This window comes from Mustela nigripes, chromosome 1, assembly GCF_022355385.1.
Source record: "Mustela nigripes isolate SB6536 chromosome 1, MUSNIG.SB6536, whole genome shotgun sequence".
Lineage (NCBI taxonomy): Eukaryota > Metazoa > Chordata > Mammalia > Carnivora > Mustelidae > Mustela > Mustela nigripes.
Genome location: NC_081557.1, coordinates 1,747,554 through 1,772,936, shown reverse-complemented (window position 1 = coordinate 1,772,936; position 25,383 = coordinate 1,747,554). Strand labels below are relative to the sequence as shown.

The following is a 25,383-nucleotide window of genomic DNA, read 5'->3' as shown; positions in this document are numbered from 1 at the left end:
CATGGAAGGAGCCCACGGAAGGAGCCCCATGGAAGGAGCCCCACGGAAGGAGCCCCACGGAAGGAGCCCCATGCAGACAGGAGCTGCCCCCAGAAGCCAGATGCAGTGAGCAGAGTTTGAGGAGGAAAGGGACCACTTCGATCTGATGGCCACGCACATCAGACACACCCAAGTCAAGGGACCGTTTATGGGCAGCTGTCCGGTACTTGTCAAAAATGTGCAAGTCATGAAAGACCAGGAACAAAGGCAGAGCCGCCAGGGGCTGTGGGAGACGGGGGGGGGGGGGGGGGTTGGACACCTGAATGCGGTGTGCCGCCCTCGGAGCAGAGAAAGGACATGAGAGGAAAAACTGGAGGGATTCGAACACGGCCTTTAGCCTCGTTGGTAGGAGCACACCGAAGCCCGCTTCCTGGTTTTCATCAGTGTACCCGGCTCAGGAGGGTGTTTGCATTAGGGGAAGTTGAGGCAGAGCCTATGGGAGCTCTCTACTGTTACAGAACTTTTCTGTAAGTCTACACTTACTTCAAAATAAAAAATAAAAAATAGAAAGTATAGCAGTTGAGAAGACAGACCTCAGCGCTCATCACTCAAGCCCCTTAGTGTCCCCTGTGGCTCTCAGAGTCACAGCCCAGGCCCACCCTCCAGCCCCCAGCCCTTGCCACTCCCCACATGTGCCAAGCATGCTGTACCACAGGGCCTTTGCACATGCGGTCTCCTCTGGCCACACACTCCTCTTTCACAAGTGGGCACAGCCAGTTTCCTCCGGTCTCTGCTCGGATGCCACCCAGTCTGAGAGGCTGCCCCGGACCACCCCCACGAAAGGGCACCCCTCACACTATTCAGCCCCTTCCCTGCTTCGTGCCTTCTTGGGCTCTTGCCGCAGTCAGACACCCTCTCCTCTCTGGAATGCTGTGTCCTGGGGACAGCGATCCTGTCTCAGTCTGCCAGGAACCTGGAAGACAGCCCCATGCATCACAGATGCACCGTGGACAGATGACTCCATTGCCCAAGTACAAAGAGGCTGATAAACACGAAGGCTTTCCCCCTCGCTACAAAAACAACGTGCTATTTCTGCCTCATCCAAAGGGCAAAGTGTTTTGACGATAATACCCGGCTTTAGAGAGGGTGGAAAAAAACCCGCGCGCTGTCCAGCATCGAGGGAGGCTAAATTAGGAAAACCTTCCCGGAAGGCAGCTGGGCTGAAGGTGTCAGAGCCACGAAACCGTGGGAACTCTTTGATCTCACTGGTCTCCTCCTGCAAATGTGACGCCAGGAAATAATCCGGCTTCCGGGCCGGAAACGAACGTGCGAGGATGTGCATCACCGTCTTCTGAGAGCGAAGTGGGGAATGACGCGGCTTCAGCGGCGGAGAGGAGGGTGCCTCTGTCCCACCCCGGAGGGAGCCACCGGGCAGCCCGCGGGCGCCACATGTGAAGGTCGACATGCGCTATGTCTGGCCGGGTCAGCGGATAAAGAAACGCAAGTGGGTGGTTTAGCCTCGTCTCTGTTTTACCCAGGATTTACTTAAAGAAACTCACACGTGCAGCTAAGAGAGCGGCGGCGCCCTGCCGATCCCCGGTGCTCAGTGGGGTGCGTGCCCGTGAGGACGCTCAGCCACCATCGACCGGGCAACGTCTCGCACCGTCCCCGCCTCCTGGGGGCCACCGCAAGGGCACCCACAGCCACACTGCTTCAGGGGGCAGGCTGAGGGTGCACTGCTGAGGCGCCCGGTGCGGTCACGCGCCCTCCGGCACCCCAGGGACACGCACTGGCACCGGCACCCGCACGCTGACCCGGGAGAGCGGGAGGCAGACGGCAGGCACCGCGGGGCTGTGGGTCAGTGGGTCATGTTCATTTCCTCTTTAAAACTTCCCAGTGCTCTCCGCTCAGCATGTCCCGGTCGTACAACAGAGAAGCCGATCTCCTAAACACACACTCGTCCGCGCCGCAGGAGGCCCCGGGAAGCCCTTCCAGCAGCGCTAGCGATCAGCCTGGGACCGTGATTCGCATCGCGGAGGCCACAGATCACATCCGTCCAGTTCGGAAGACGAAACCCCCCACGCACGCGGCGGGGAGAGATCCAAAGAGCTCGCGGTGATCTGAGGTCCCTGCACCCGCACCGTCTGATCTTGCACACGGGCGGCTGTGAGAGCAGCACGAGGTCCTCCCACAAGCCGTCAGCCCGGACTCAGCGGCTGGCCCGTTGTGCCATCTCCTGCCCTACGCCCTCCCTCTCCCCTGCCTGTCCGCGGCCGCCCGTCCGTTAGGCTTTCCGGAACCCTCCGAGGGTAGGCTGGAGACATCGAGCCTGCTTTTCACTAAGTACTTCTGTGTGCGTATCTCAGAAAGAAGGACAGTCCGGTCTGGGGCGCAGGTGTCCAAATCGGGAAACGGAACGCACATGGGACCCCTGACCTAACCCACGTGCCTGACGCTAGCTGGCCGAGGACCCCAGCCCTGGGTGCACGGGCCTCTGTGCCCCGCCGGGACCCCCACCTGCCCCGACTCCCAGTTTCATGCTGCCATGGTACCCACACGCCTCCTGTGATCCGAGGGCTCCCTTAGTCTCTCTGTACGATCTTTTGACCTTGACATTTTCAAAGAGTTCAGGCCAGTGCCCCTGGGGAGCGGCCTTCAACCCGGCCGTACCTGGTGTTTCCTCGCGGTTAGAACCAGGTGACGCGCCTCTGGCAAGACCGTGGCTGACCGAGGACATCCGTGCGGGGCCGCCTGTGCTTGGTCTGCCCTTCCTGGGGATGTGGACTTTGACCAGGCAGTTTCCTCCCTGCAAGGCCGAGTCTTCCTCGCGCCTCCCTCAAGGGAGATGGTCTGAGGCCGACGGGGAACCATCCTGCCCTCTCCGTCCACCAGGGCAGCGCCGCCCCCACCGGCGACCACCTGCCTCGGGGCCCGTGGGCGGCTGCAGGAGCCAGCCCGCCCGCCCGCCCGCAGCTGCGTCCCTGGTCTCCCGAGCTCCAAGCGCCCTCGGCACTTTGAGGGAGTGGTGGCCGCTCCCAGTGCTTCAGTGTCTTGGGGACTGGGAGGGTCAGCGGCCACAAGCTTCCTGGGAGAAAACTCGTCAGCCGCCTCTCGGAGATGTGTCTCCTCCCTCGCCCCTCGTCCTGCGCTTGGAATGGGGTGGAAGTTGTGCCGTGACCGGCCGCGCAGCCAGCAGAGCCACAGCGCAGGGGACCCGCCCGTGCGTCAGCCTGCTTCGTCCCAAATCTGAGACCTTTCCTCCCCATTCAGCTCTAACTCGGCATCTCCTCCCGGGTGCACAGCCGTTCCGCAAGGTTCCTCCGGCCGGCCGGGCCGCAAGCTCACCAGTCACGGTCCAGGCTCTGTCTGCGGCTACAGAGTGCTCTCGTGTCGAACCTTTAACTCTGAAGTTGCCACTTCTCCTTGATTAGACCGACCTCATCCATCTTCTAAAAACAAAACAAAATGAAGACTCAAAAAACAAGAGTCCGTTCCCGGTTGCCAATCTGATTTTTTTTTTTTTTTTTGGCCTCGTAGTGTTTCGTCGTCTTCTCTCGTTTCTGCATTCTGCCTGGGTTATCTCGAGCTTTGGCTTCCCGGCTGCCTTCAGTCTCGTCCAGGGCCGCAAGCCACGCAGCTGTGCGTGAAGGACCCCCGCGTCCCTCCCCCGCCCCACCCCCCAGCTCTTCAATACCCACGGGCCGCGGCCGCGTTAAGTAGATTTTTCTTCTTTAAACCCGTCCCTCCGAAAGCTGGTAATTAGGTTCACACGTAGATCGGAATCAGGGAAATCCAGTCTGTTGACTCCGGAATGTGTCCTCAAGTCCGCGTTTGCGGCCACCCTGGGGATGTGGTCTGAGGCCCGGTTCCTCTGGTCACAGAGCCCGGAGGCCACGCGGCCGTCCACCTGCAGCTTCGCCCCAGTGCCTGGTCCGAGACACAGGCCGCAGCTCCCATCTCCGGGTGCGGGGACCTGAACACCTCCAGCCATTCTTTGGTTTTGATGACGATGTTCCTGACTTTGGGAGAGTTTCATAGACAATACATGTCTGGGTTTGTTTTGAATCCACTCCCAAGAAGCAGGCTTTTGGGAAGGGGCCCCCGCCACTGCTTATGTGTGTGGCGGCGGGGCCGGGGAGAGAAGCCAGCCTGGGGGGTGCTGCAGAACCGGGGGGGGGGGGGGGGGGGAGAGGGGGGGGGGGGGGGGGAGGGGGGGGGGGGGGCCAGGTTCCGGTCTGCTCTCGTCCGGGGCAGGGGTCATGCTGCCGGAGACCCAGCAGAAAGTAAGAGGAGAGTCTGGAAGGACGGGTGCCCTCTGCAGTACAGAAACCTCCAGGGGGACCCAGCCCTGCTGGGATGAGCGGGAGGATGCAGGGCTGAGGGGGAGGGGGTTTGAGGTTTGGTGGCAAGAGAGGGGACCTGGAGGGCCAGACCACTGCAGTGGGAGGGAGAGGCTGGGAGGCGGTGAGGTGGGGAGGGGTCTCCTGCTGTCCTGCAGGAGAATGGCCCCCCACCCCCGCGTCTGGTTCCAGAGCACATTCTGCACCCCACCAGGGCCTGAGGTACTGAGACCCCACTGACACTTCGAACGGGGGCCCATTAGATGGATGAAGGGGGGCCCTCTGGGAAGAGGGAGAGCCTGGGCACCCGGCACGATGGGGTCCCCGCACGCAAGGACCGCATCTAGGGCCAGAGCACGGGGCTCGGGGAGCGGGCAGGAGGGGGAGCTGATGCGACCCCAAACCAAGACGCCTGGGGGGGGGGCACGTGAAAGCACTGCTCGGAGAGTCCTCGGGCCGCGGGGACCCGCGGTCACGTGACCCGGCAAGCCCGCCCCCGGGTGCGACAGCCAGGAACCAGACACAGGTGTTCAAACAAAAACTTGCACACACGTGTTCCCGGCACCGCTCCGCACAAAGGGGGAGCCGGCCCAGGCGCTGGCCGACGGACGAGCTTAAACAACACACCGGCGGGCCTCACGGCGGGGAGACACGCAGCTGGAGACCAGGGACACGTCACAGCCGCCGCACCACAGACAGAGCCCGTCCCCGAGGACACGCCCTGTGTGGACCCTCTCCCACCTGACACCCAGACCACGCCAATCCCCAGGGAAGGACCCAGGATCCAGGGCTGCTGGGGCCGCGGGGAGGGCGCTGGGGTCGCTCCCTGCCAACGGGCGTAGGGCCACGCATGCGGTGGATGTACACACGAGCACACACACATGCAGAGGTCACCCCAAGGTCAAATGCGCCATTCCTGTCGGGCTCTGCCCCTCACTAGCGGGGTGCCCTGGGCCCAGCTCCCCATTCCCCCAGAATGAGGCTGACGTGGGGCTGTGGGGGTTTCTGAGAAGTGAGCCTCCGTAATGCCCACATGTGTCCGGGGCCCACCGGCCGTCAGGCTGACCACACCGTGGTGACGGACACAAAACCGCTCCGTGTCCCTCCATGTTCCTCCACCCTGGGGCTTGCCTCCCCGGCCGGGGAGCACGGCTCCGCCCAAAGGCAGAGGATCCTGCCGCAGGGGCCTTTCGTGGGGGCGGGTGCAGGAGCTCAGGCGGCCGCCCCGCCCCGCGGACGAGTCAGAGCCACAGGCACACGGGGGCCTCCACCAGCCCTGACATCTGGCAGGTGCTCGCTGGCAGCCGGCCACTCTGGGACCCGTCACCTGGTGGCTGAGGCCTGGCCCACGCGCCACAGAGGGGCCGCGGCCCACAACGAGGTGATGGGGCAGGGGCTCCCAGTCAGTGGGTCAGGGGGCTCAGACATCTACACCTGAGCAGAGAGCACGAGGTCCAGCCACAGCCCTGCTGCTGGCGGGCTGTCACGGGATCCCCAGGCCACCTGCCCCACCCGCCCCGGCTGCTGCCCCTGGCATCACCGGCAGGTTTGGAAAGGAGGAAGTGCAGTCCGGGGGCCACGATGGTGAGGCTTGCCCCAGGCTTCCCGTAGGGCAAGGCCAAGCCCCTCCCTGTCATCCTGCACTGGCCAGAGGGGCTCCCTGGGGGCACCAGCTGGGGGACGGTCACCTTGGAAAACTGGTCCCTTGGCCCTCCTGGCTCGGAGAGGAGGCACCCACGGGCCCCAGACAGGCCGAGAGCGACTCCAGGCCACACATGCTGGCCAGTTCCAGCCAAGCAGGATGACTGACCGTCTGTCCCGCACTGGGCACTGTGCCACCACTAGGGATGCAATTCCAGACCCCGTGGGAGATGGCCTTGCCCTCCTGGGGCCCCAGCACAGACCCCTCCCCAGCCCTGGCCCCTGGAAAGGGCTGCGAGCTCAGCTGGCTGCTTGCTATGGCGTCTCCAGGGCCTCAAAGCACGACACCGGCATTCCTGCTCAGGGTTCATCCGCGCTGCGGCCCCCAGGGCAGAAACTCTGGCAGCCCCTGCCCTTCGAGTCCTTCATACCCACTCCAGCCTCCCAATTTTCTTCCCAGTTTGGTGGTTTGTTCCTGCCCGAGTTCTGGAAAACAATGACAGGACTGCCCTGGCCTGGCCCCAACATGGGGCTCTCCTTGTCTTGGACCAGTGGCTCCTCAGCGCCGCGTGGCACACCTGGAGGTGCCGCGGGGGGTCAGCGTTTAGGTGGGAGACTCCTGACGGAAACCGAGAGGCGCACCCTGCTCTGCCTGGAAGGTACACTCCACCGGTGTGCAAGACTGGGCACAGGGACAGGAGGGTCTTCCTGCACGGGACACAGATGGCTTTCGGGTCACCCCCCACCCACAACCCCTCAAGAAACCTCTCTCCATGACCATCTGGGCACCCTGGGCTGTCGGGGGGCCCTGCGGTGTCAGGGGAGCAACAGGGTCAAGTCTTGGCCCAGAGCTGTGAGTCCTGGCCACCCCATGGCGGCCCTGGGAAGGTCAGGGCGTCTTCCCAACGCCCTTGAGGACAGCACGGAATGGCTCTGCCGAAAGCGCAATCACATGGGCTCCGCTAACTAGTGGGGGATGTGGCCGGATGGGTTAGGTCTCCTGCAATCCCCCAGATAAGGAAGTGGCCTGGGAAGGGGCATGGCCCAGTGCTCCCGGCAGGAGGGAGCCCAAGCTGGGTCCCCAGACCCCTCTGCTGCCCCCCGCCACGCTCACATCACAGGGGACGCAGTACCCCCAGCAGGACAGCCTCCCTCCCAGCCCCACCGCCTGCCCCGTTAATGCACCTGAGGGCAGGGGAGCGGGGGAAGCCCTCCTGGCAAACCGTGCTCGGACGTTTGGGAACCCACATAAACAGGCTCGAGCCACATCACAGCTGGCCACAAAGGGTCCGTCCCAGGCCTAACACTGATCCCGAAACCACACAAGCTCTAGAAAAAGCACGAAGGGCTGCAGACCTCAGGCTTGTCAGGGACATCCCAGGCACCTCCGGAAGCCGCCTGGCCTCCTCCGCCAGGCCGGGAAGGAATGAGAGGCCGCAGCCCGCCGGGCCTCTGCAGGGCATGCAGGCAGCAGAGGACTCGTGTGCAGGACATAACGGGCTCCTGGAGCCGCCAGCAAGAAAGCAGACCGGCTGCGCGGCCAGCGAGGACAGGCCGCAACAGGCTCTGCAGACCCAAGACCCACGACGGCGCGATGCACGATCACAGGGAGCATGAACCCAGCCGCGAGGCAGCACCCCTGTGCCCCTGCCGGGTGGGCCGGATGCGAGAGCCGCCAGCCGGGCGCAGCCGAGGACACGCTGGGAGCCGAAGCCGATGTGCAGCGGTGGACGGTGGAGGGGGCAGCCGGCGGCCCCGACCCTCACCCCGACCTCCACCCCAACCCTCACCCCGACCACACCTGCCGCGAGGCCAGCCCCGCCACGTGCTCACGCTGCGACATGGCGCCGTGTGTCCAGCCCCCGACCTGGGCCCCACGCAGATGTCCTTCAATGGGTGAACAGATCCTCGAGCTGGGTACAGAGGCCCACACGGGCGTGCGCGCGCCGCGGCCTGTAGGACGTGGTGCGGGGCATGGTGCGGGGCGTGGTGCGGGGCAAGAGAGGCCGGACCGGAGAGCGCCCCCCAAGTGCTTCCACAGATAGAAAGTTCTCCCGCAGCAAACCGGCCCCCAGAGCCAAGAGCGGGTGGTGGCCTCCCGGGGGCGGGGGCTGCGGGCAGGGCGGAGGGGGTGTTTGGGGGGTGGAGGGGCTCGCCCCGCTGAGGGTGGTCTCTCGGGGTCCGCACCCGCCCGCACGGACCCCCGCGGACCCCGTGAGCACGGGGAGCGGCCGAGGCGGGCGGAGCCGTCACCAGACCAAGCTGCGCGGAAGAAAGGGCACCGGAGAAGGGTCCACGCTCGAGGAAAGTGGCAGAGCGGAGGGGAAGTGGCCATTTCGCGGCACTCGGTCCGGCCCGCGCGGTCCTGAGCCTGGCCTCCCCTCCCCCCACACCCTGAGAGCCTCGCAAGGGCTGTGGGAGCCGGGTCCAAGGGCCATTTCCTGAGGTGGTATCTGCCTTCCCGTGGTTCCTCAGCTGACCCTCCCCACCACACCACATCCTCTGTGCGAGCCCGGTCGGGCCACGGCACCAGACCCCCCCCACACCCTGTCCCGGCCCATCCAGGCCGAGGGAGGGAGGGGGCAGAGCAGACACACAGCCAGCCCTGAACTCTTCGGGGGACCCACCTTCTGCTGGACGCTGCGAGGCCACGAGGGGCGCCCACAGCTCACCCCCACCCCCGGGAGCTACTCGCCTCCCACTGCCCCCAGGAGACACCTTCCCCAGGCCTGCTGACCGCCCCTGCCTGGCCGTCAGCCACAACGTGGTCCCTCAGCTCAGGCCTCCTGCCCCCATCTCAAGCCCACTCAAGCCCCGCCTCCTCGAGGAGCCCCTGCAGAAGCACCAGCCCCCACGGCCTGGGGAGGCCCCGGCCACGACTAGGCCTGGCTCAGTACAGCGAGCAGGGCCGGGTCCCGGCAGCAGAGGCACACGCGGGTGCCCGGGCAGGCCAGCAGTGAGCCGTGCGGGACCCAAGTGACCCTACCTCCTGTGGCCTGCCCAGTGCAGGTGGCGAGGGACCCACGGACTTTCGGGCCTTGCAGGCCACAGAGTCTGAGCTCAGCAGGCCCCCTGGGACGTGGCCACAGCCTGGCACACCGGTGGCAGAAGGCATGGGCAAGCCGTGGTGTTTGGGCTGGCACAAGGGCAAAGGGCCAGGACAGGACGCACAGGGTGTGGGATGCATCCACGAGGGTCCCCCGCCTGCTGAGCGCTCCTGGGCCCGGCCCAGTCCCTCGGTGTGAACAGCAGGCTGGCCTGCAAAGCCTGTCCTGGGTGAGGTTAGGCCCCATATCACACCAAGCTGTAGGCACTGAGCATCGATGGTGATGGGGGCTGAGGCCCAGGCGGGCAGGGCCGGCTGCCCGCACCTATCCGGGAAACCGGCGGGGGTGGGGGGCAGGAGCTGGAGCCCCAGTCCCACCGCAGGGCTGGGATCACCTGCGGCTTCACCGTGGGTCCACAGACCGGGCCCATGGCCACAGGCATCATTCTGTATGCCCAGGGCTGTGCAGGCACCACACAGCCTGCAGTCAGCGGGGCCCCACAGGCCCGAGCACCTGTGCAGCCGCATCTCCGCCCAGTAGCACCAAGGGCCCCTCCTGGGTTTGCTGCACTCCCAGAAGGACTAACCCCATGGGACCTCGGGAAAGCCAGGGGAACAGGCCACCGGCTCAGCTGGCTGTGGACAGGCCCATCCTTCCCGTGGAGCACAGCCTTCCTCCCAACGGGCCTGCCGCGCCCCGCAGGGCCAGCCCGGGGCTTTCCCAGCCAGCTGCTCTCGGAGCCCACATGCGCTCACCTTCCAGCAACCCCCCAGCACCAACTCCAGGAGCTGGCCTCTGAGCCCCACACTCTGTGCCCCAGGGGACGGTGGGCAAAGTCTGGAAATGGTTTTGCTGCCATGACTTGGAGACAGATGCCAGTGGCACGTGACGGGCACGGAGGCTAGGGGCAGCCCTGACACCGACAGCGCCCAGCACGACCCATGCCCCCACCCACAGCACAGTCCAGACCCAACAGCAGAGCGTGGAGCTGGAGGAGCCCTGCCCATTCACAGAACACCGGGAGAGGAGGAAGCCCTTGCCCCATACCCCGCGAGCAGGAGCCCCAGGCAACACGGACCCGCATTCCCACAGCCCAGCTTGGGGGGCACCTGACACGGGCATGGTCCCCAGAGGGCTTTCCGGCTCCCAGGGGCCCCGACTGTCCCGGGCAAGGCTGACGCCACAGGCCAGCCCCCGGCCCCCCAAGGCCATGTAGTAATCCGTGACGTCCTGACTTGCGCTGTGGGACCGGCCGAGCAGGGAGATGCAGCTGCCGCCCCGGGAACACCGGCCAGCCCCCCACACCCTCTGCAGACCGTGGCTCCAGGACCGGCGGGGAAGACCGCCAGTGCTCTGTTTCCTCCACGCCTCTCAGCCTGTAACCCCTCCACCTGCAAGTGGGAACCCCACTGGGGACTTCCCTGTGGGGAGGGGCCAGGCCTGGGGGCACTGGGGGCCTCCCCACCGACCAGCACCCGATCCGGGCAGCAGGAGTCCCCATCTCAGGCTATGGGCTGAGTCTCCTTAACAAGCAAGGTCACTCTCCAGCCTCGAAGACCACACAACCTGCACAGGTGCCTCAGGAAAGTCTATCACCTGATCCCTGGGGCAGGGAGATGGCCGGTCCCTCCTCTCCCCACACCTGCCCCCGCCCCTTGCCGCCGCCACCCCTGGGAGGGCAGCTGAGACAGTCACCAACTCCCCCAAGGACGGCTCGGGTTACCAGCCGGCCAGGTGCCACCAGGAACCATCCCAATCCAGAACTGCCTAGTAGGGCTTGGCCCCTGCCACAGCGTGCTGGGCTGCCGATGACCTTCCCAGCTCCCAGGAGGCACAGCTGGTGAGCAGCTGGGCTGGGCCGTCCTTCCCATGGATTGCCCCGGCTCCGGCCTGACGGCATTGTTGGCCTAAGCCATGGAGTTAGCATCGGGGGACATGCTGCTGTCTGTCCCCGCAGTGACCCCTTCAAAAGCCTCTCTCCAAACCAGAAGCCACTGGCCAGGAAGGTCCCTGCAGGACCACAGCGGTGAGACAGCTCACGGAGCCCATCGGAACCCTACGACCCTGACTCCATGGCCCTGCCCTGTCCCCCGACAGCCTGGGCCAGTCTCCCCAGTAGCTGGCCAAGGACTTGCCCAGAGTGTCCCTGGGGACATCCAGGTTTGGGGAGAGAGGCTCTCCCTGGGCCCAGGGAGGGAGTCTAGTCCAGCCACCAGCAGGCCCACTGCCCTGGGACTGTTCATCCAGCACCCAGCGGGGGCAGTACCAGCGTGGGGGGGCACGGGCTGAGGTGCTGCCCACAGGTTAGGAAGCACCGGACAGAGGCTTGTGATGGGTTCAATGCCAGCCTGGCCCACCAGCTGTGACACTGAGCAAGTGTCTGTGTCCCCACAGGGCCCTGACCCCACTCAGTGACCTGCCAACCCAGCCTGTGCTGGGATGCCTCGGCCCTGGTGGGCGCAATGATCCCCAACTCCGACTCCCCAGCTGGCCTGACCATGGACAAATCAGCGGTCTCCAGCCATGTGGCTGGACACGGGGCAGCCTCCCGCCATCACAGTGTCTTGCCCTGGGCCTCCCTCCTGGACAGGTGACCAGGCTTCCAGGCCTGCCCAGAGGGGAGGGCCGTAGCACCAGCTGTGAGCCTGCTGTATGCCTCCTTCCCTCCCCACAGGGAGCCGGCTCGCTTCACCTCGGGGCAAACCCCCCCCAGGCAGGCGTCCACCTCCCATACTGAGTGCACTCGTCGGGGGTCAGCCAGATGGTCCTTCCACCCAGCAGGAAGCCCCGCAGGTCACTGTAGACCTGGGCCACCCCCTCCATGGGCCACGGGCTCCTGGCCCCATGAGAGAGGTGGGGGTCCCCTACACAGCAGCCCAGCCCGCCCCATGCTGTTCCCACCCCCAGCCTCCCCCAGGACCCAGGGCGCCGGGGGCCTGACCTGCAGGCCGTGCTCCATGCCTGCCGGGTGCGTGGCCCCATGTCCCCCCTGGTTCTGCGTCTTTTGAGCCCCCCTAGGAAAGCCAGGAAGCAGGGGGCCCCAGGAACCTCTCGGGGGTCTTCCGGCTCCCTACTTAATCCACCTCCTGGTTTTTACAAACGACCAATATTTTCAAAGTGGAAAATTCATTTAGGCCAAAGTGTAAAAAATTTCAACCCAGAACCCACCACGGGGGTGGCGATGAGGAAACCGTCTTGATCTACTTCAGGCCCCTCCCCCACTCGCACCCTGCGGCCCGAAGGCTCCGCTCTCCCACAGGGGTCAAGCCCAGTCCATGCTCTACTTGTCCCAAGGTGTCCGGACCCTGCGCTGCCCAGACCCGGGCTGCCGGGGGCCACCACCTGCCGCACAGACGGGGCCCCTGGTCCTGGCCCATGTTCAGTGAACTGAACCCAGTGCCCAGCATGGAGCCCTGGGGCAAGGAGCCCTTTGGGGGCTGGCTCCATGCTCCCTGGGATAGGTTCACGAGCGTTCCCTGGGGAGGTGGCCTCCCGGGGGGACAGGGGCCTCACAGTCCCTGGGTGGAAGCTGGGGACCCACTGACCCCCTCCCGGGCAGCCCTCTGGGGTCTCGGGATGCAGTGAGGCCTCTATGCAGGCATCCGAGTCTTGGAAATCTGGGTCCAGAGCTCCCCGAGTGTCAGAGCTGCCCTGCATGGGGGGCGGGAGCGGGCGGGGACAGAGATTGCCGCCCCACACCCCACCCCGGCCCAGGGGAGACTGTAAAGGCCTGTGGAAGCTCTGGGTGACTGGCAGAGGCTTGATAAGAGCAGGGAGGCGGGGCCCCTACCCGGGGACCAGGCCAACCAGCCCAGGAGCCCCCAGCCTGCCCATCCCCCTCCGTGCCAAGGGCAGACAGAACATTCCAGGGCTGCCCGGGAGGGGCTGCGTCTCTGCAGAGCTGCACACAGGGCCTCGAACAGGCCCTGACCCAGGGGAAACGGGCACAGAGAGCAGCCTCGCCGCTGGGGGCCTGAGGGCCTCCCATCTCACCCCTGCCCAGTGAGCTCAGGATGGCCTCCAGGGACACAGGGAAGCCACCTGGTCACCCAAGGGCACAGGGCATGTCAGGGAGGAGCCGGGAGCCAAGCGGTAGGTCAGGACTCCCCACTCAGATCACGTGCCAACCGGGGCCTCCTGGAAGCCACGCTACTCCCCACAACTCCCAAGGACCCCCTGCCCTCTCTTCTCCCATGCATGACCCCCTCCCCGCTCAGCAGCTGGAGAGAGGCTCAGACCAGGTCAGGACCCTCACTCTTAGGACCCTGTGTGGCCTCTGGCCATACTGGGCAGAAACCTGACCCCTGGCCAGGCCTTGGTATCCCCCACCGCGGGGCACATGGCAGGAGAGCGGAGAGCCCTCAGGATGGTCCCAGGCTGGCTCACCACTGGAAACGGGTGATCCTCGGGGGGTCTGGTGGGGCCGTGACAGTGGCCGCCCCGATGAGAGCTGAAAGTGCCCATGGTGTTGAAAAGCAGTATGTTCCAGAAACTGAGGCCTTTGCCAGCCCCAGGGCAGATGCAAGGTTCAAGATGAGGCCCGTCAGCAGACGGCAAGTCCCGAGCCAGCATCAGAGACCACAGCCCAGCGCTGGCCCCACAGGACACCCACAGGACACCCACACTCGTGCCCTGTGCCAGGTGGTCCGAGGGACCCACAGCAACCCCCCACACAGCCCCAGGCCACCAGCTGGCTTCCCACGGCTCCCACAGCAACGTCCACGAAGACAGCCACTGGCCACGGAGTCACGGAGGGGTCTCCCAAGACAGAGGACAGCCAGTCACCTTCCGAGCCCCAGGCTTTGGCTGAGTTGGCCCAGCAGGGCCGACAGAGCATCAGTCCAGCACAGCCACAGCGCCCACCGGATGCCAGCACACCTGTCTGCCTGTTTGTACATCTGTCTGTCCACACATCCATGCGTCTGCCTGTCTGTCCATCCCTCCACGTACCCACCAGTCTACTAGCTCGCACCTGTCCGCCCCTCCATCTGCTGTTCATAGATCCACCCCGTGCTCCGCCTCCCGTCGGCCGGGCCTCCAGCCCCACGCTGGGCCCCACGCTGGGCCCCACGCAGGCACAGGAGCGCGCCCCTCCCCCCTCGCCCCGCAGCAGCCCTGGCCTCACAGGCCTGGGAGAGCCACGGGCAGTGGTACTGGAGCGCTGGGAGGTCAGGTAGGAGCCCGGCGGGTCAGAAACCCCAAGAGGGGGCTGGTCCCAAGCCCCACCATGGAGAGGGACCCCGCAGGGGTGTGAAAAGCAGGTCGGACCGTCCCACGCACCCACGCTTGCCACGTGCTGGTCTCGTGCCCCCGCCGTTCCGGGTGCAGGGGACACTAGGGACGAAAGGACAGCGGCTCAGCCTCTGGAGCTGCCGTCGGAGCATTTCGGCTGCGGGTCTGTGCCCGGCCTCGAACCGCGCCGGCGCACCACAGCCTGACGGCGCCCACGTTCCGACGGTGTGTGACACAAGCCCCTTTAGGCACTGCCCCTCCCCCCGATCCCACATGCAGTCGCACCAGCAGGTGCCCTGCCCACCGGGGACAGCGGCGAGGCGCACGGGGAGCGCGCAGGGGGGCCCGCACCCCGCACCCACGGCCTGAGTGCCGAACACGTGCCCCCAGACTCACCCCGCCTGGAAAACTCTACGACCTGTTGAGAAGGAAAGTCGTGAGCGCTGCTGAAACACGCTGTGGCCTGCGCGGAGGGAAGGCACGTGTGTGCACCCACACTCCCGGTGCCGGGAGGGGCCAGGGGTCCCGGGGACCCAGGGAAGGAGGGAGGGCACCGTGTGTCGTCTGGGACCCCTCAGTGCCTCGAGACATGTTCCCAGCGGGACATAGGTCAGGCACTGAGGGTGAGGTCCAAGCTGGACAGCTCAACAGCCAGGAGTCAGGACAGGAAGTCAGGACAGGTAGCCTTTTAGAGACACACACGGCCATGGCCTCCCATGGTCCTCCGATGAGCCCAGCCAGCCAGGTCTGTGTTCACAACCCTCCAGCTCACCCACCCAGACCCCAAACGCCACCCCGGCACCCCAGCATCTCCCCGCCGGGTCTGCCTCCACCCTATCCCCAACCCCCATCTCCAGGAGGCCTGCTCTGACTCCGTGCTGCCCCGTGCATCCGGCGTCCCCAGGCCCGGGCGACCCCTAGGCACCGCACATGAGCCCCTGACCTCACATCAGCAGGCACCGCGCTGCCACTACGGAAGGCCACGGAGTCCCTACCACGGCCCCCGAGGAAACCTGTCTCCCCTGCTTACAGCTGAGGGGCCGCGGGTGAACCCAGACCTCCTGCTGCGGGGCCCCCATCCCAGGGAAGGGAGGGAGCCTCTCACGAAAGGGTCCCCCACGGGGCCGGCGCACCAGGAAGAGACGGTGACAGGACAGCAGGAGGCCGGCCGCGCTCGGCTGGGGAAGGAGGCCAGGCTGACCTCGGCCTGGCTGGGGTCCTGCGTCACAGGTGGTCCCTGCAGGGTCCGCACGGACCCTCAGTCTGAGCTCCTGCTCCCCTTGCTCTTCCTTCTGCCCTTGTGTTGGTGGTGGGCATCGATCGAGCCTTTGTCCTCCAGAGGGTCCCCCGGCTGGGACCGGGGGCGCCCTGCAGCGTCCTCTTGCGTGCTCCTGGGCCCCGATGACCAGGCCCCCGCTTCCATCGGAGGCTTTGTGGCGTCTCCTCGCCCACTACCCTGGCAAGCAAGCATGCTGGGCAGCTGGAGAGGTCGCCGGCCACCACGACGCTTAGCGCTGGACCCAGGACCTCACCAGGCCCCCGTTCGCCTGCCCAGGCAGCAGGTGGAGTCTGGAAGAAGAGGCGCGACCTCACCTGCTATTGGGTTTCCCTGAGTCACACGGGGAAAGCCGGGGTTGACCCTTTCCTCGCCGGGGCCCAAAATAAAGTGTCTCCAAAAGGGACTGCCGGTGGTGCCCCTGAGGTCAGGGCGAGCTCTGGGATTCAAAGTCCACACGGTGCCTTTCAGTCCACTGCGGTCGTCACTCCCGACCTGTCTGGTCCTCGCGGCAGGGGACACGCACCTTCAAGCTGTCACCAAAACCTGGGGACGTGGCCCAGCGGGCATTGGTAACCGTCCTGCTTTCTAGGGTGACGGGACCCGCCCACGCCTCTCGGGCCCCAGGCCAGGATGCAGCCACATCGCTGGGGTGGATGGGACCTCAGGAAAACCGCCCAGAGAGGCCACGTCTGCAAGCTGGGGGCTCACGCTCTGACTGGTCCCCACTCTCTGGCCCTTTCCAGCCCGCAGGGAAACAATTTTTAAACAAAGTCACAGGACGCGCCTCCGGACGCCTTCTCTTTCCAACGCAGCTGAGGGCACGAGCGAGAGCTCCTCTGACTCACGTTGGCTTTTTCCTCCTAGGCCAAAAGTCTAGGCCGTTGGGGCCACTGTCGCTCACGGGCCTGCACCCCGAGATCCGGCACAAAGGCCTCGAACAATGAGAGAGGGGCCACCACGGCCGTGCTGGGACCGCCGGCCATCATGTGGTTTCAAAGTCAGCCCCGAGCGAGGAGGGACGCCCCAAGCCACGTGGGTTCCGTCATGCCCCCCCACCCCAGAGGTCACCTTTGCTGACGTTCTGGGCTGCTCCTCCCCCCGCCCGCCTCTACTGTCCCAGCAAAGAGCAAGCAGGTGCGGGTTCCCGCCTCTTCCTGTCCTAGACGAGCGGTGGCTGGTCAGACTCCCACCCGCCGGGGTTTTCTCACTTAAAAACAGCGTTCCGGTCACCACGCTGTAAAAGCACGCGGGGCCCCACGCGCCTCCCTCACGTCCACACACGACTCTGCACGCAGCGGCCCCCGCGCAGGGACCCGACTCATCCCCGTCTCTCCCGCCGGCGGAAGGACCGCTCTAACCCGCAGCCTGCTCTCTTCTGTGTGATGTTTTGGTTTTTGTTTTGGGGGGATTTTTCGGCCAACATTTTTGAGATAAGCTGCACGACATGGGGCGGGCGGGGGGGGGCGGTCAGGGCGCGCAGTGCCCCCTCCGCACAGATGCTAGCATCCCGCAGACCGTCCCGCCAGAGGAGCGCGGGCTCCCCGGCCTCGCCGCCTGCCCGCACCGGCGTCTCCCGCTCCAGGACCGCGGGGAGCTGCGCTCGCGCCCCGTGCTCTCCTGCTGGGGGTCCGTGGGATTCCGCCCCTCGGAAGCCCCGTCCCCGTCACGCAGACGACCCTCCGCGAGAACACGCCGTCTCCGTCCTGGCTTTTCTCTTTTACTCTTTGCTCTCTCCGCAGGGCCCGGGGGCACGCGGGGGTTGTTTCTCGCACAAATGTCTGTACCCGTGTCTTCACGCGCCTGGCTTTGGGGTCCCGGAGGAGCCCCCAGAGTCCACCTGCTGGGCAGTGGGAGGGTCCAGCGGGCTCCTCCTTGGGCCTGTGCTCGCCCCGCCTGCGGACTGGAGCTCCCGCTCCAGGACGTCCGGAAGCTGAGTCTGTACCTAGGGGTTTATCCTGTCATCGCTTCCCTGCCTGTGACAGGCCAGCCCCACACGGTTTTAACTAGCCAGGCCTACATTTCACAACTTTCTGGGCTGCCCTAGGCAAAAACGCAGATGTGACTTTATAAGAGACCCGCTGGACACGTCACTGGACAGGAGACCAAACCACACGGCCCATCAAGGTCAAATGTTCACGGCACGTGGCTCCCTGGACACCACCTGAAACGCTCCTGGGCTCCCCTGGCAACCCCCTCTGCCACATGGGGGGCACTTCTGGGAGGCAGTGGCCTGTCCCCTGGTTTGGGGCTCCCCCTGCTCCTCTGCCCAGCTGGGTAGGCGAGAAGCAGCCAGCAGGTCAAGGAAGCAGCCCCCGCGGGACCGGGTGGGTCAGGTGGTCTCTGTTTAGAAAAGCAACCCAGGGCTGAAGGGAGCTGGGGGTGTGTGTGGGGGTCTCTGTCCAGCTGGCCTGGCCTTAGGTCCCGTCTTCTGACTCTAGGTGGCCTTCTCTGCATGGCACGTGGCCACCAAATCAGCAGGGAAGTGCAGAGGAGCCCCGTCCTGAGGACATTGTGGAAAGAAGCCGGGAGGGGGCCCAAGCCCTGGGGCACCCGGGGACGGGGAGGAGCCCACAGCCCCAGCCTCCCAGGGGCCTGGCCCCCGACAGCACAGTGTGGCCGCCAGCGCTCTGCGGAGGGGCAGAGGGGGCCTCTGCAGACCGGAGGCGAGGGCCGGCAGAGCAGGGTGCCTGTGGGCATGATGCCAGGAGCGAGACCCCCGCCTCACTTGAAGACATCAGCATCACACTCTCCTGGGCATAAGAGGGGCTGCTGGAGCCAAGTGGCCAGACCTCAGTTTCCCCAGCTGCAGGTGGCTGAAGAAAGGGGAACGGGGACCAGGTCCAGAGTCCTAGATCAGGGGGCGGGGGCGGGCTGGGCTCTCCCACCTGGGCCTTGTTCAGAGAGTGCCGCCCACCCCCTCTCTGGCTGCCCAGAGCCCTCCATGGACAGCAGCATCGCCGTCCCTGGGGCCACACGGTGGTCCTTCCAGAGGGACCCAGCCTGTGGAAAGACACGGGCTCCTGCTCGGAATGCGCTGCCCAGTGCTCAGACCTGCACAGGTGGGCAGCGGTGGGGGGGGGGGGGGGTTCCACCCGCCCTCAGGCTCTGCGCCCACCACCAGACAGCTGCTGTGGACACGGAGACATCCCCAAGGAACGTGCTCTGCAGAGCTCCCCCACACCCTCTCCAACCCCCCGGAGCCGGCAGGACTCGCCTCCTTCCCGAGCACACCCTTCTCCCAAGCTCAGGAATGCGCTGGATAAAAATACCCACTGACAGAGATCTCCAGGCCCGGCCAGTCTCTGGGCTTGAGCTGCCAGGCAGCAGGCTGACCGCCGCGGCCCAGGCTGGAGGGGGTCTGGGCTTCCGAGGCCGGGTGCCAGAGGTGACCCTGTCTGGAGTGCCTGTCCTGCCGGCTGTCGGGGGGGGGGACCGAGACAGCCCTCGGGGGCCCTGCCCATACGCCCGGCCCTTCTGCCGTCCAAGAGCAGCTGAGCCATCGGGGGTCTCCGCTCTGGGGCGGGGCGCCAGGGAAACTAGGCAAGGCTCCACCTGGGGCAATCTAGGAAGGTGTCCTGGAGGAGAAGCCTGCGGTTCTGGGCAGCGTGGCTTTAAGGCAGAGGGCGGAGCAGCCACACTGAAGGCCTGTGAAGGCTGGACTCCCCCCCACAAGGGAGCGGTCCTGCGACCCAAAGGGCCCATTCACCGGCCACAGCAGCGCCTCCGGGCCGGGCCTTGCCCCGGCACCTGCTCCCTCCTGCCCAGCGGCTCCTCCCATCTCCTTCCAAGACAAACGGGTCAGCACAACCTCCGGCCACCCGAGGGGGCCTCGGCAGGCCTACCTGGATTCCAGCCCAGCTGGAGGAGGGAAGCACGGGCTTCTGAGTCAGACGGCCTTGAGCACGCGCAGCTATGTGGCCTTGGGCCCCTCACCTCCCCTCTTGGAGCCCCCAAGGTTTGCACATGGCACCACCCGTCCCCCTCCCCTTGCATGGGGTTGGGGGGTAAAGGGAGCCCGACCCCTGTGCCCCAGCACCTTCACCCCAGCCACTGCCCACGAGAGCCCAGAGAAGGGGCCCCGTGTCACCCAGGCTGGGTACCAAAGGACAGACCGTCCCAGAGCTCAGGTCCCATCACAGGCGCACATGAGGATGGGCTCGGGTCCCCCAGCCCCCACACCGGAGGCCAATCAAGACCACCCTGCCCTCCGGGACATATGGGGATGCTCCCAGCACCTGGGAGGCCTCAGGAGAGAAACTGGTGGCCCTCACCGCCTCCCAGGGGGTGGATGGTTGCCCATGCTCTCGGGACCAGAGCCTCCTCCACGCTCTGCCCCTCGCCGCCAGACCCTTGCATGCAGAGAACGGAGGCACCCACGCCTGGCCCACCGCGCCACAACCGGATCCACGGGTCACAGTTCAGAGGGTGTGGACAGTCCAGTCCTCTGCGTCCCCGCCTCCAGCCGCAGGGGCTGGGAGCACAGGGGCTTCCAGAAACTTCCGTGTGGCCCAGGGCCCACGCAGTGCGCACCCCCCACGGGCTCCTCCTGGGCCCGCCACACTGCCAGGGCAGAGTGCTGTGCTTGGACGCCCGCTCCCACTTCACAGGACCAGACCCGTGCTGGCTCCATCCCTCCAGAGAACAGGGGCCTCACCGGCCGAAAGCTGGTTTCGAACTCAAGCCTGAGAAGGGCTGCAGGGCTCACCGCGTTCCCAGCCAGGGACCCCGGCAGGAGCGGCCACTCAAGCACGGGACGCGTGCATCCCCACCTCTCTGAAGGGAGCTGGTGGATGGCAACCCTCGGCCTGGGGAGTTGCCCACACCGGCCTGCACAGGGGCCGGGGACCCCCACTCACACCAGCAAAGACGTCCAGCCCTGGGGGAGCGCCCTCGGAGCTGGCTCCCGGAGGAGGAGGGGTCTGGGCGCCCGACTCCCTGGCAGGCAGGGACACGGGGCGTGCTGGACCGCAGGGAGACCCTGGGGGATGCAGCGCTCCAGGCCCCCCGCTGCTTCACTAGACGTGGCCTGTTTCCAGCCAGGAGCTGCTCACCGTTCCCAAGACCGGACATGGCAGCATCCGCTGCTTCTGTGTCCATGACAAGCCGGCTCCTGGGCCCTGGGGCAGCCCTGCCGGGCAGAGAGGTGCAGGGGTCTCCTGGGGTGGCCATAACAAAGCCCCACGGATGCTCACTGTCCCCCTGTCCCGGACGCTGAAGCCCGGGATGCAGGCATGGGCTGGCGGGTCCCCCCAACCCTCTCCTCTCCTGTGTGGACGGCCATGCTCTCCCTGGGCCCTCACAGGGTCGTCCCTCTGCGGGTCTCATCCCCTCTTCTCCTCAGGACCCTGGTCCCACGGGCTCGGGCCGCTCCGGTGACTCCATTTCACCTTGATCCCCGCTGCTGAGGCCCATCCTCTAAACGCAGCCACGTTGTACGTCCCACGGCTCAGGGCTTTGCCATAACGGTTTCAACACGAACATAGCCCCTGTGATCACGAGAGCACAGCCCACCACCCGCAGCACACACGACAACCCCTGACGGCCAGACCCTGAGATCTCCGTGTCCCCGCCCCTCCTAGTCACCGGCAGGTCACCCCATGGGCACTGAGCAGCAGCTGGGACACCTCCCACCTCTGTTCCCTAGGACGGCCCCCCAGGCCTGGCCCCAGCCCCCATGACAGCCCGCTGCAGGGTACAACCCCACTGCGGGGGGACTGTGAGTGCCGAGGGGTCCCTCTGTTCCTGTGGCACGCCCACCAGGGCAGGCAAAGCCCAGCAGGAGCCACTGACTCAGGGCGAGGTGCAGGGAAATGTCCTTTCCCACCTGAGCAAGCCTGCGGGAAGGGGACACCTGCCCGTCCGGCCTGCCACGGAGGGGGTGCACACCCAGAGAGCTGGGGAATGCGGCAGGCCTGCCCGGCCCAACGTCAGACATGAAGCCCCACCCCCGTCCACACTCTCTGCACCGCCTGGTCAGCCCACCGCCCGCACCAGGTGGCCTCCTGGCCCCAGACCCTGGCTTGTGCCCAGGGCTCCTGCCGATCCAGACTCTCAGGTCTCCCACCCGAGACCACCCCTCCCCGCCCACCACCTTCCTCGCAGCCTCGAGGTCTCCCCCTTCCCGGGCTGGTGACATACGGGAGGCCTGTGATCCCCCAAGTAAGCCGGACCATGAGCAGAGGACCAGGCCCCAGAGAAGGGGACACAGGAAGACGCACCAAAAGGAACTCCCAGCTTCACCAGGAGCCGGGGCGGAGGGACAGGCGGAGGAGGCGCAAAGGGGGCGGTGGGAAGAGACGGGACGGCCGACCTCCTCTGCACCGCACCTGCCACGCAGCCCACTGAACCACGGGCGGACTCCTGGCACGTCAGCGACTAACGCTCACTCGCCATGAGGGGCTGCCAAAGCCACCCGGGGGCCTCAGAACTGCCGGGCCGGGTGACAGGAGGTGGCGGCCAGGGGCGCCCAGCAGAGCTCGAGGGTTGGGGCTCCCGATCTCCAAGCCCCAGGACGGCCAGAGCAGGTGCTGCCCGGGGAGGCCGCGCTGCACTGCGGGCTGGGAGCACCGGAGACGCCGGAGAACCGAGTGTCCGAGCAGCCACCGGGGCAGGATGCCGGGTCCAGGCTGTGTGGGTGGGAGGGCGAGGAGCCACTTGGACAAGACAAGGCTCTGCATGGGTCACCCGGCCACTGCCGAGAGCTGGGGGGAGGGGGGCAGAGGCGAGGCAGGAGAGAAGGTGGGGCTCCCCGCAGCTCCTGGAACTGGAAGCCTCTCCCCAGTCAGGGGAAGGACAGGGAGCCCTGGGCGTCTGCAGAGGAAGGGGGGACCCCGTCCAGGGTCAGGGAGCGGAGGTCGCGACAGGAATCCCGCCTCCTCCTTGGGCTGGGCCTCTCCCTGACCGCCGGCTCCACCGGGACCCATTACGGGGAGACCAGACCCCATAACCCCGGCTACACTGGGAGTCGCCTCACAGTGGGGACACAAAGGGTCCTGGGAGGCCGGGAGTCAGGGGGCAGGAAACTCCGAGCGGACCGGGCAGTAGAGTCCTGCCCCCTGACCCCAGCAGCCGGGGCAGGCCAGGGGCACACAGGAAAGGCTGCTCTCCTGGCGGCTGGCGGGAGCAGGGGTTCCCCGAAGAGGAGGGGGACAGGATATCCTGGCTCGCTTCCCCAGCAGGGAGAGCGTGCCCAGGCTTGCAGGGCCCAGCGGGACAATGGCTCCCACATCTCCCCACCTGCCCGGCCCTTCAAGGCCAAGGACACGAAGCTGGCCGGCCACAGCAACAATCCTGTCCCTTTCATGGAGTGACTCCACAAGGACATGGCCTTCTCTCGCACTATCTCAGACACTTCTTAGAGCCACACAAGGGCCAGAGTGGCCGCCGGCCATCCTGGGCCCTGGCCACTCAGCCACAGGCCACCGCTTTGACCCCAGCTCGAAGGTGAGGTCTCCTCCAAAGACTGGCCAATCCAGGGCCTGCTGACCTCCTAGACATATGGCAAGGGGCAGTCACCTTCCCAGGCCCCAGCTAAGCCACATGCCCTGCCTGGCCAGGGTCCCCTCCAGTCCCCAGCCCGCATCAGGGGAGCTGAAGCTGCTGTCCACTCTCCAGGGCTGCAGCATACCTCCCACAGGGCAGGGCCCAGAGCAGGAAATGACTGACCCAAGGTCACACGGCCACTCCAGGAGCATTCCTTCCTGGCTCGCCCCCGCGGGGAAGATGCTCGGTCACCATCTCCAGAAGCCACCCCTGCTGGCCAGCTCCTAGAGAGGCCGGGCAAAGGCAACTCTGCTGAGCAAACTTCCGAGAGCTGAACAATCGGAATCAGGAAGAAAACACGAGTGTAAGCAGAGACTTCCTCTGGGGTGCGGCGAGCCCTCTTCCTCCACTCGGCACCACCGCGGCCAGGGAGCCCAGGCGGCAGGCACCCACAGGCCTGGGCCCCTGGGACGCAAACCAGTGCGGCTTCGGGCTGCCCCTCGCCCTGGCAGCTGTCCAGAGGTGGGGAGGCACCGCGACACCTCCTGGCGGCCCTCCAGGCATGCCTCCTGACTGCGCCCGGCGCTGGCCTCTCAGCAGGGTCTTCTCCAGGACCCGGCTGTGGAGCCCATGCCAACCCTGGGCGTCTCGGGAGAGGGCTGGGAGGCAAGCAGCCCGCGTGAGCAGCGGCACCCACAAGGCTGACATTGGGTGGACATTGACACAGCTGGTGTCTGACTCATGGGATGCCTTGGGGTCCGTGCACGCAGACCCTCCCCCACGCCCCGAGACAAGCCACTGCTGCAGCCGTGGGCAGGGCCATAGATCAGCCGCGGTCACGGGGCACGCACGCTCTGACACTGTGGCAGGTGGGGACTGGGTGGGGAGGAGGCTTCAAGACTTGGGCCCATCCACGACTCCAGGGACACAGTCCCCGCGACCTGCCTTCCTGCTGCGAAAGCCCTCTCCTCTGCACAGAGGGAGCACCCCTGATCCAACCTACGCTTACAGAGGAGCCAAAGCGTGAGGCTGAGGCTGCCCCCTCCCCGCCCTGCCTCACCTGCCCAAGACTATGCTCCAGGCCAGCCAGAGCCTGGCTCCCACCGCACCCCTGGGGCCCCAGTAGCGGCCGCCTTGGCAAGAGGTAAAAGGGTCCCGAATCCTCGCCCTCCTCCCTCCCAGGTGTCTCCCAGCCACTGGCCGGCCAAGGCAGCAGGAACGAGCCCCTGTCACCACCCACAGGAAACCAGAGGGAGCCCCCAGTCCTCATGATCCGTGGGGGGATGGCCGAGGGCGGGCCCGGGCCAGAGGCTGGCACTGTACCAAGAGGCTGAGGGCTGGGCAGCCAGGAAGTGGAACCACAGAGAGGCAGGGGAGGGCTCCAGGCGGGCAGCAAAGAGGGTGGCCCCAAGGAGGTGACTTCCTTGTAGCCCCCGCCCGAGCAACGGAGTGGCCCGCCCTGCCCCACGCAGGCACGCCACGGCAGGCATCAGAGCCACCTGGGTGACAGAGCCCAGGTGCACCCTCTGGGACACAGCTGCCGCCCATTGAGGGCTGGAAATGTGGGCCCAATCCCGCCCCTCCCCGGAGCCCCCTCCAGCCTCCTCTGCTTCAGGAGCCTGGTCCCCTGAGGGGGGTAGGGCCTTCCCCGCAGCCACAGGGACCCCTGAGGGGACAGCGCTTGGCCTGCCACCCTCTGGGGCAGTCCTGCACCCGCTGGCCCAGGAGACGCCCCACACGTGGTCTGCCTTGAGCGGGGACCTGTTGCTGCCACAGGCAGGAGCCTCGGACCCTCCCCTCCTGGGAGCTCCTGAGTCCTGGGCGCCTGCGACCCTGAGGAGTTCTCTCCTTTACACCCAAGGGCGAGCTCCCTGGCACGCGTCCTTTCCCAGGAGGATTAACACCTGGACCGTCCTTCCCCGGGGGAGTGGAGCCAACTGCTGAGCTCGGGCAGCCTCCCCCACCCCCGCATGCCCGGGCAGAGCCTGCGGGAAGCCCCCCTTCCCGGGGTCGGACCCACACGGCCCTGGACTTCACAGGACGGGCTCCTCGAGTCCTGTTTTCCCCATTAACCTCTTCGTGCCTCCGGCAGCTCGGTTCGCAGCGGGCGCGGTCCCCGCAGCAGCAGGTGGCACGAGACTGCCCCCCCCCCGCCCCTCTGCGGCCCGCGGAAGCCCCCGGGCGCGGGCGGCGGCGGTACTCACACGGCGAAGTGGTAGACGAAGCACTTCCAGCCGGTGGGGCGCTCGAGGAAGTTGTAGACGCGGCCCTGGATGTGGGTGCGCGCGAGCAGCGGGCGGCGCGCGCTGTAGATGGAGACGCGCGGGTCGAGGCTCACCGGCGGGCGCGCCGCAAGGTCGGCGGGCGGGGGCGCGGCGGGGGG

General features: G+C 66.4%; 1 protein-coding gene across 9 annotated transcripts in view; it reads right to left on the bottom strand.

Annotated features, from left to right (window-relative positions):
* KCNQ1 (potassium voltage-gated channel subfamily Q member 1) overlaps positions 1-25,383 on the bottom strand; it is a 308,960-nt gene that overhangs the window by 281,629 nt on the left and 1,948 nt on the right. The window contains exon 1 of one of the 9 annotated variants that reach the window (XM_059398887.1): positions 23,184-23,227. The exons of the other annotated variants lie outside the window; for them this stretch is intronic. Within the exon in view, the coding sequence (XP_059254870.1) occupies positions 23,184-23,212 (29 nt within the window). The 5' untranslated portion in view covers positions 23,213-23,227. Of the gene's footprint in view, positions 1-23,183; positions 23,228-25,383 lie in introns of those variants that run through there. 9 annotated transcript variants of the gene reach the window in all.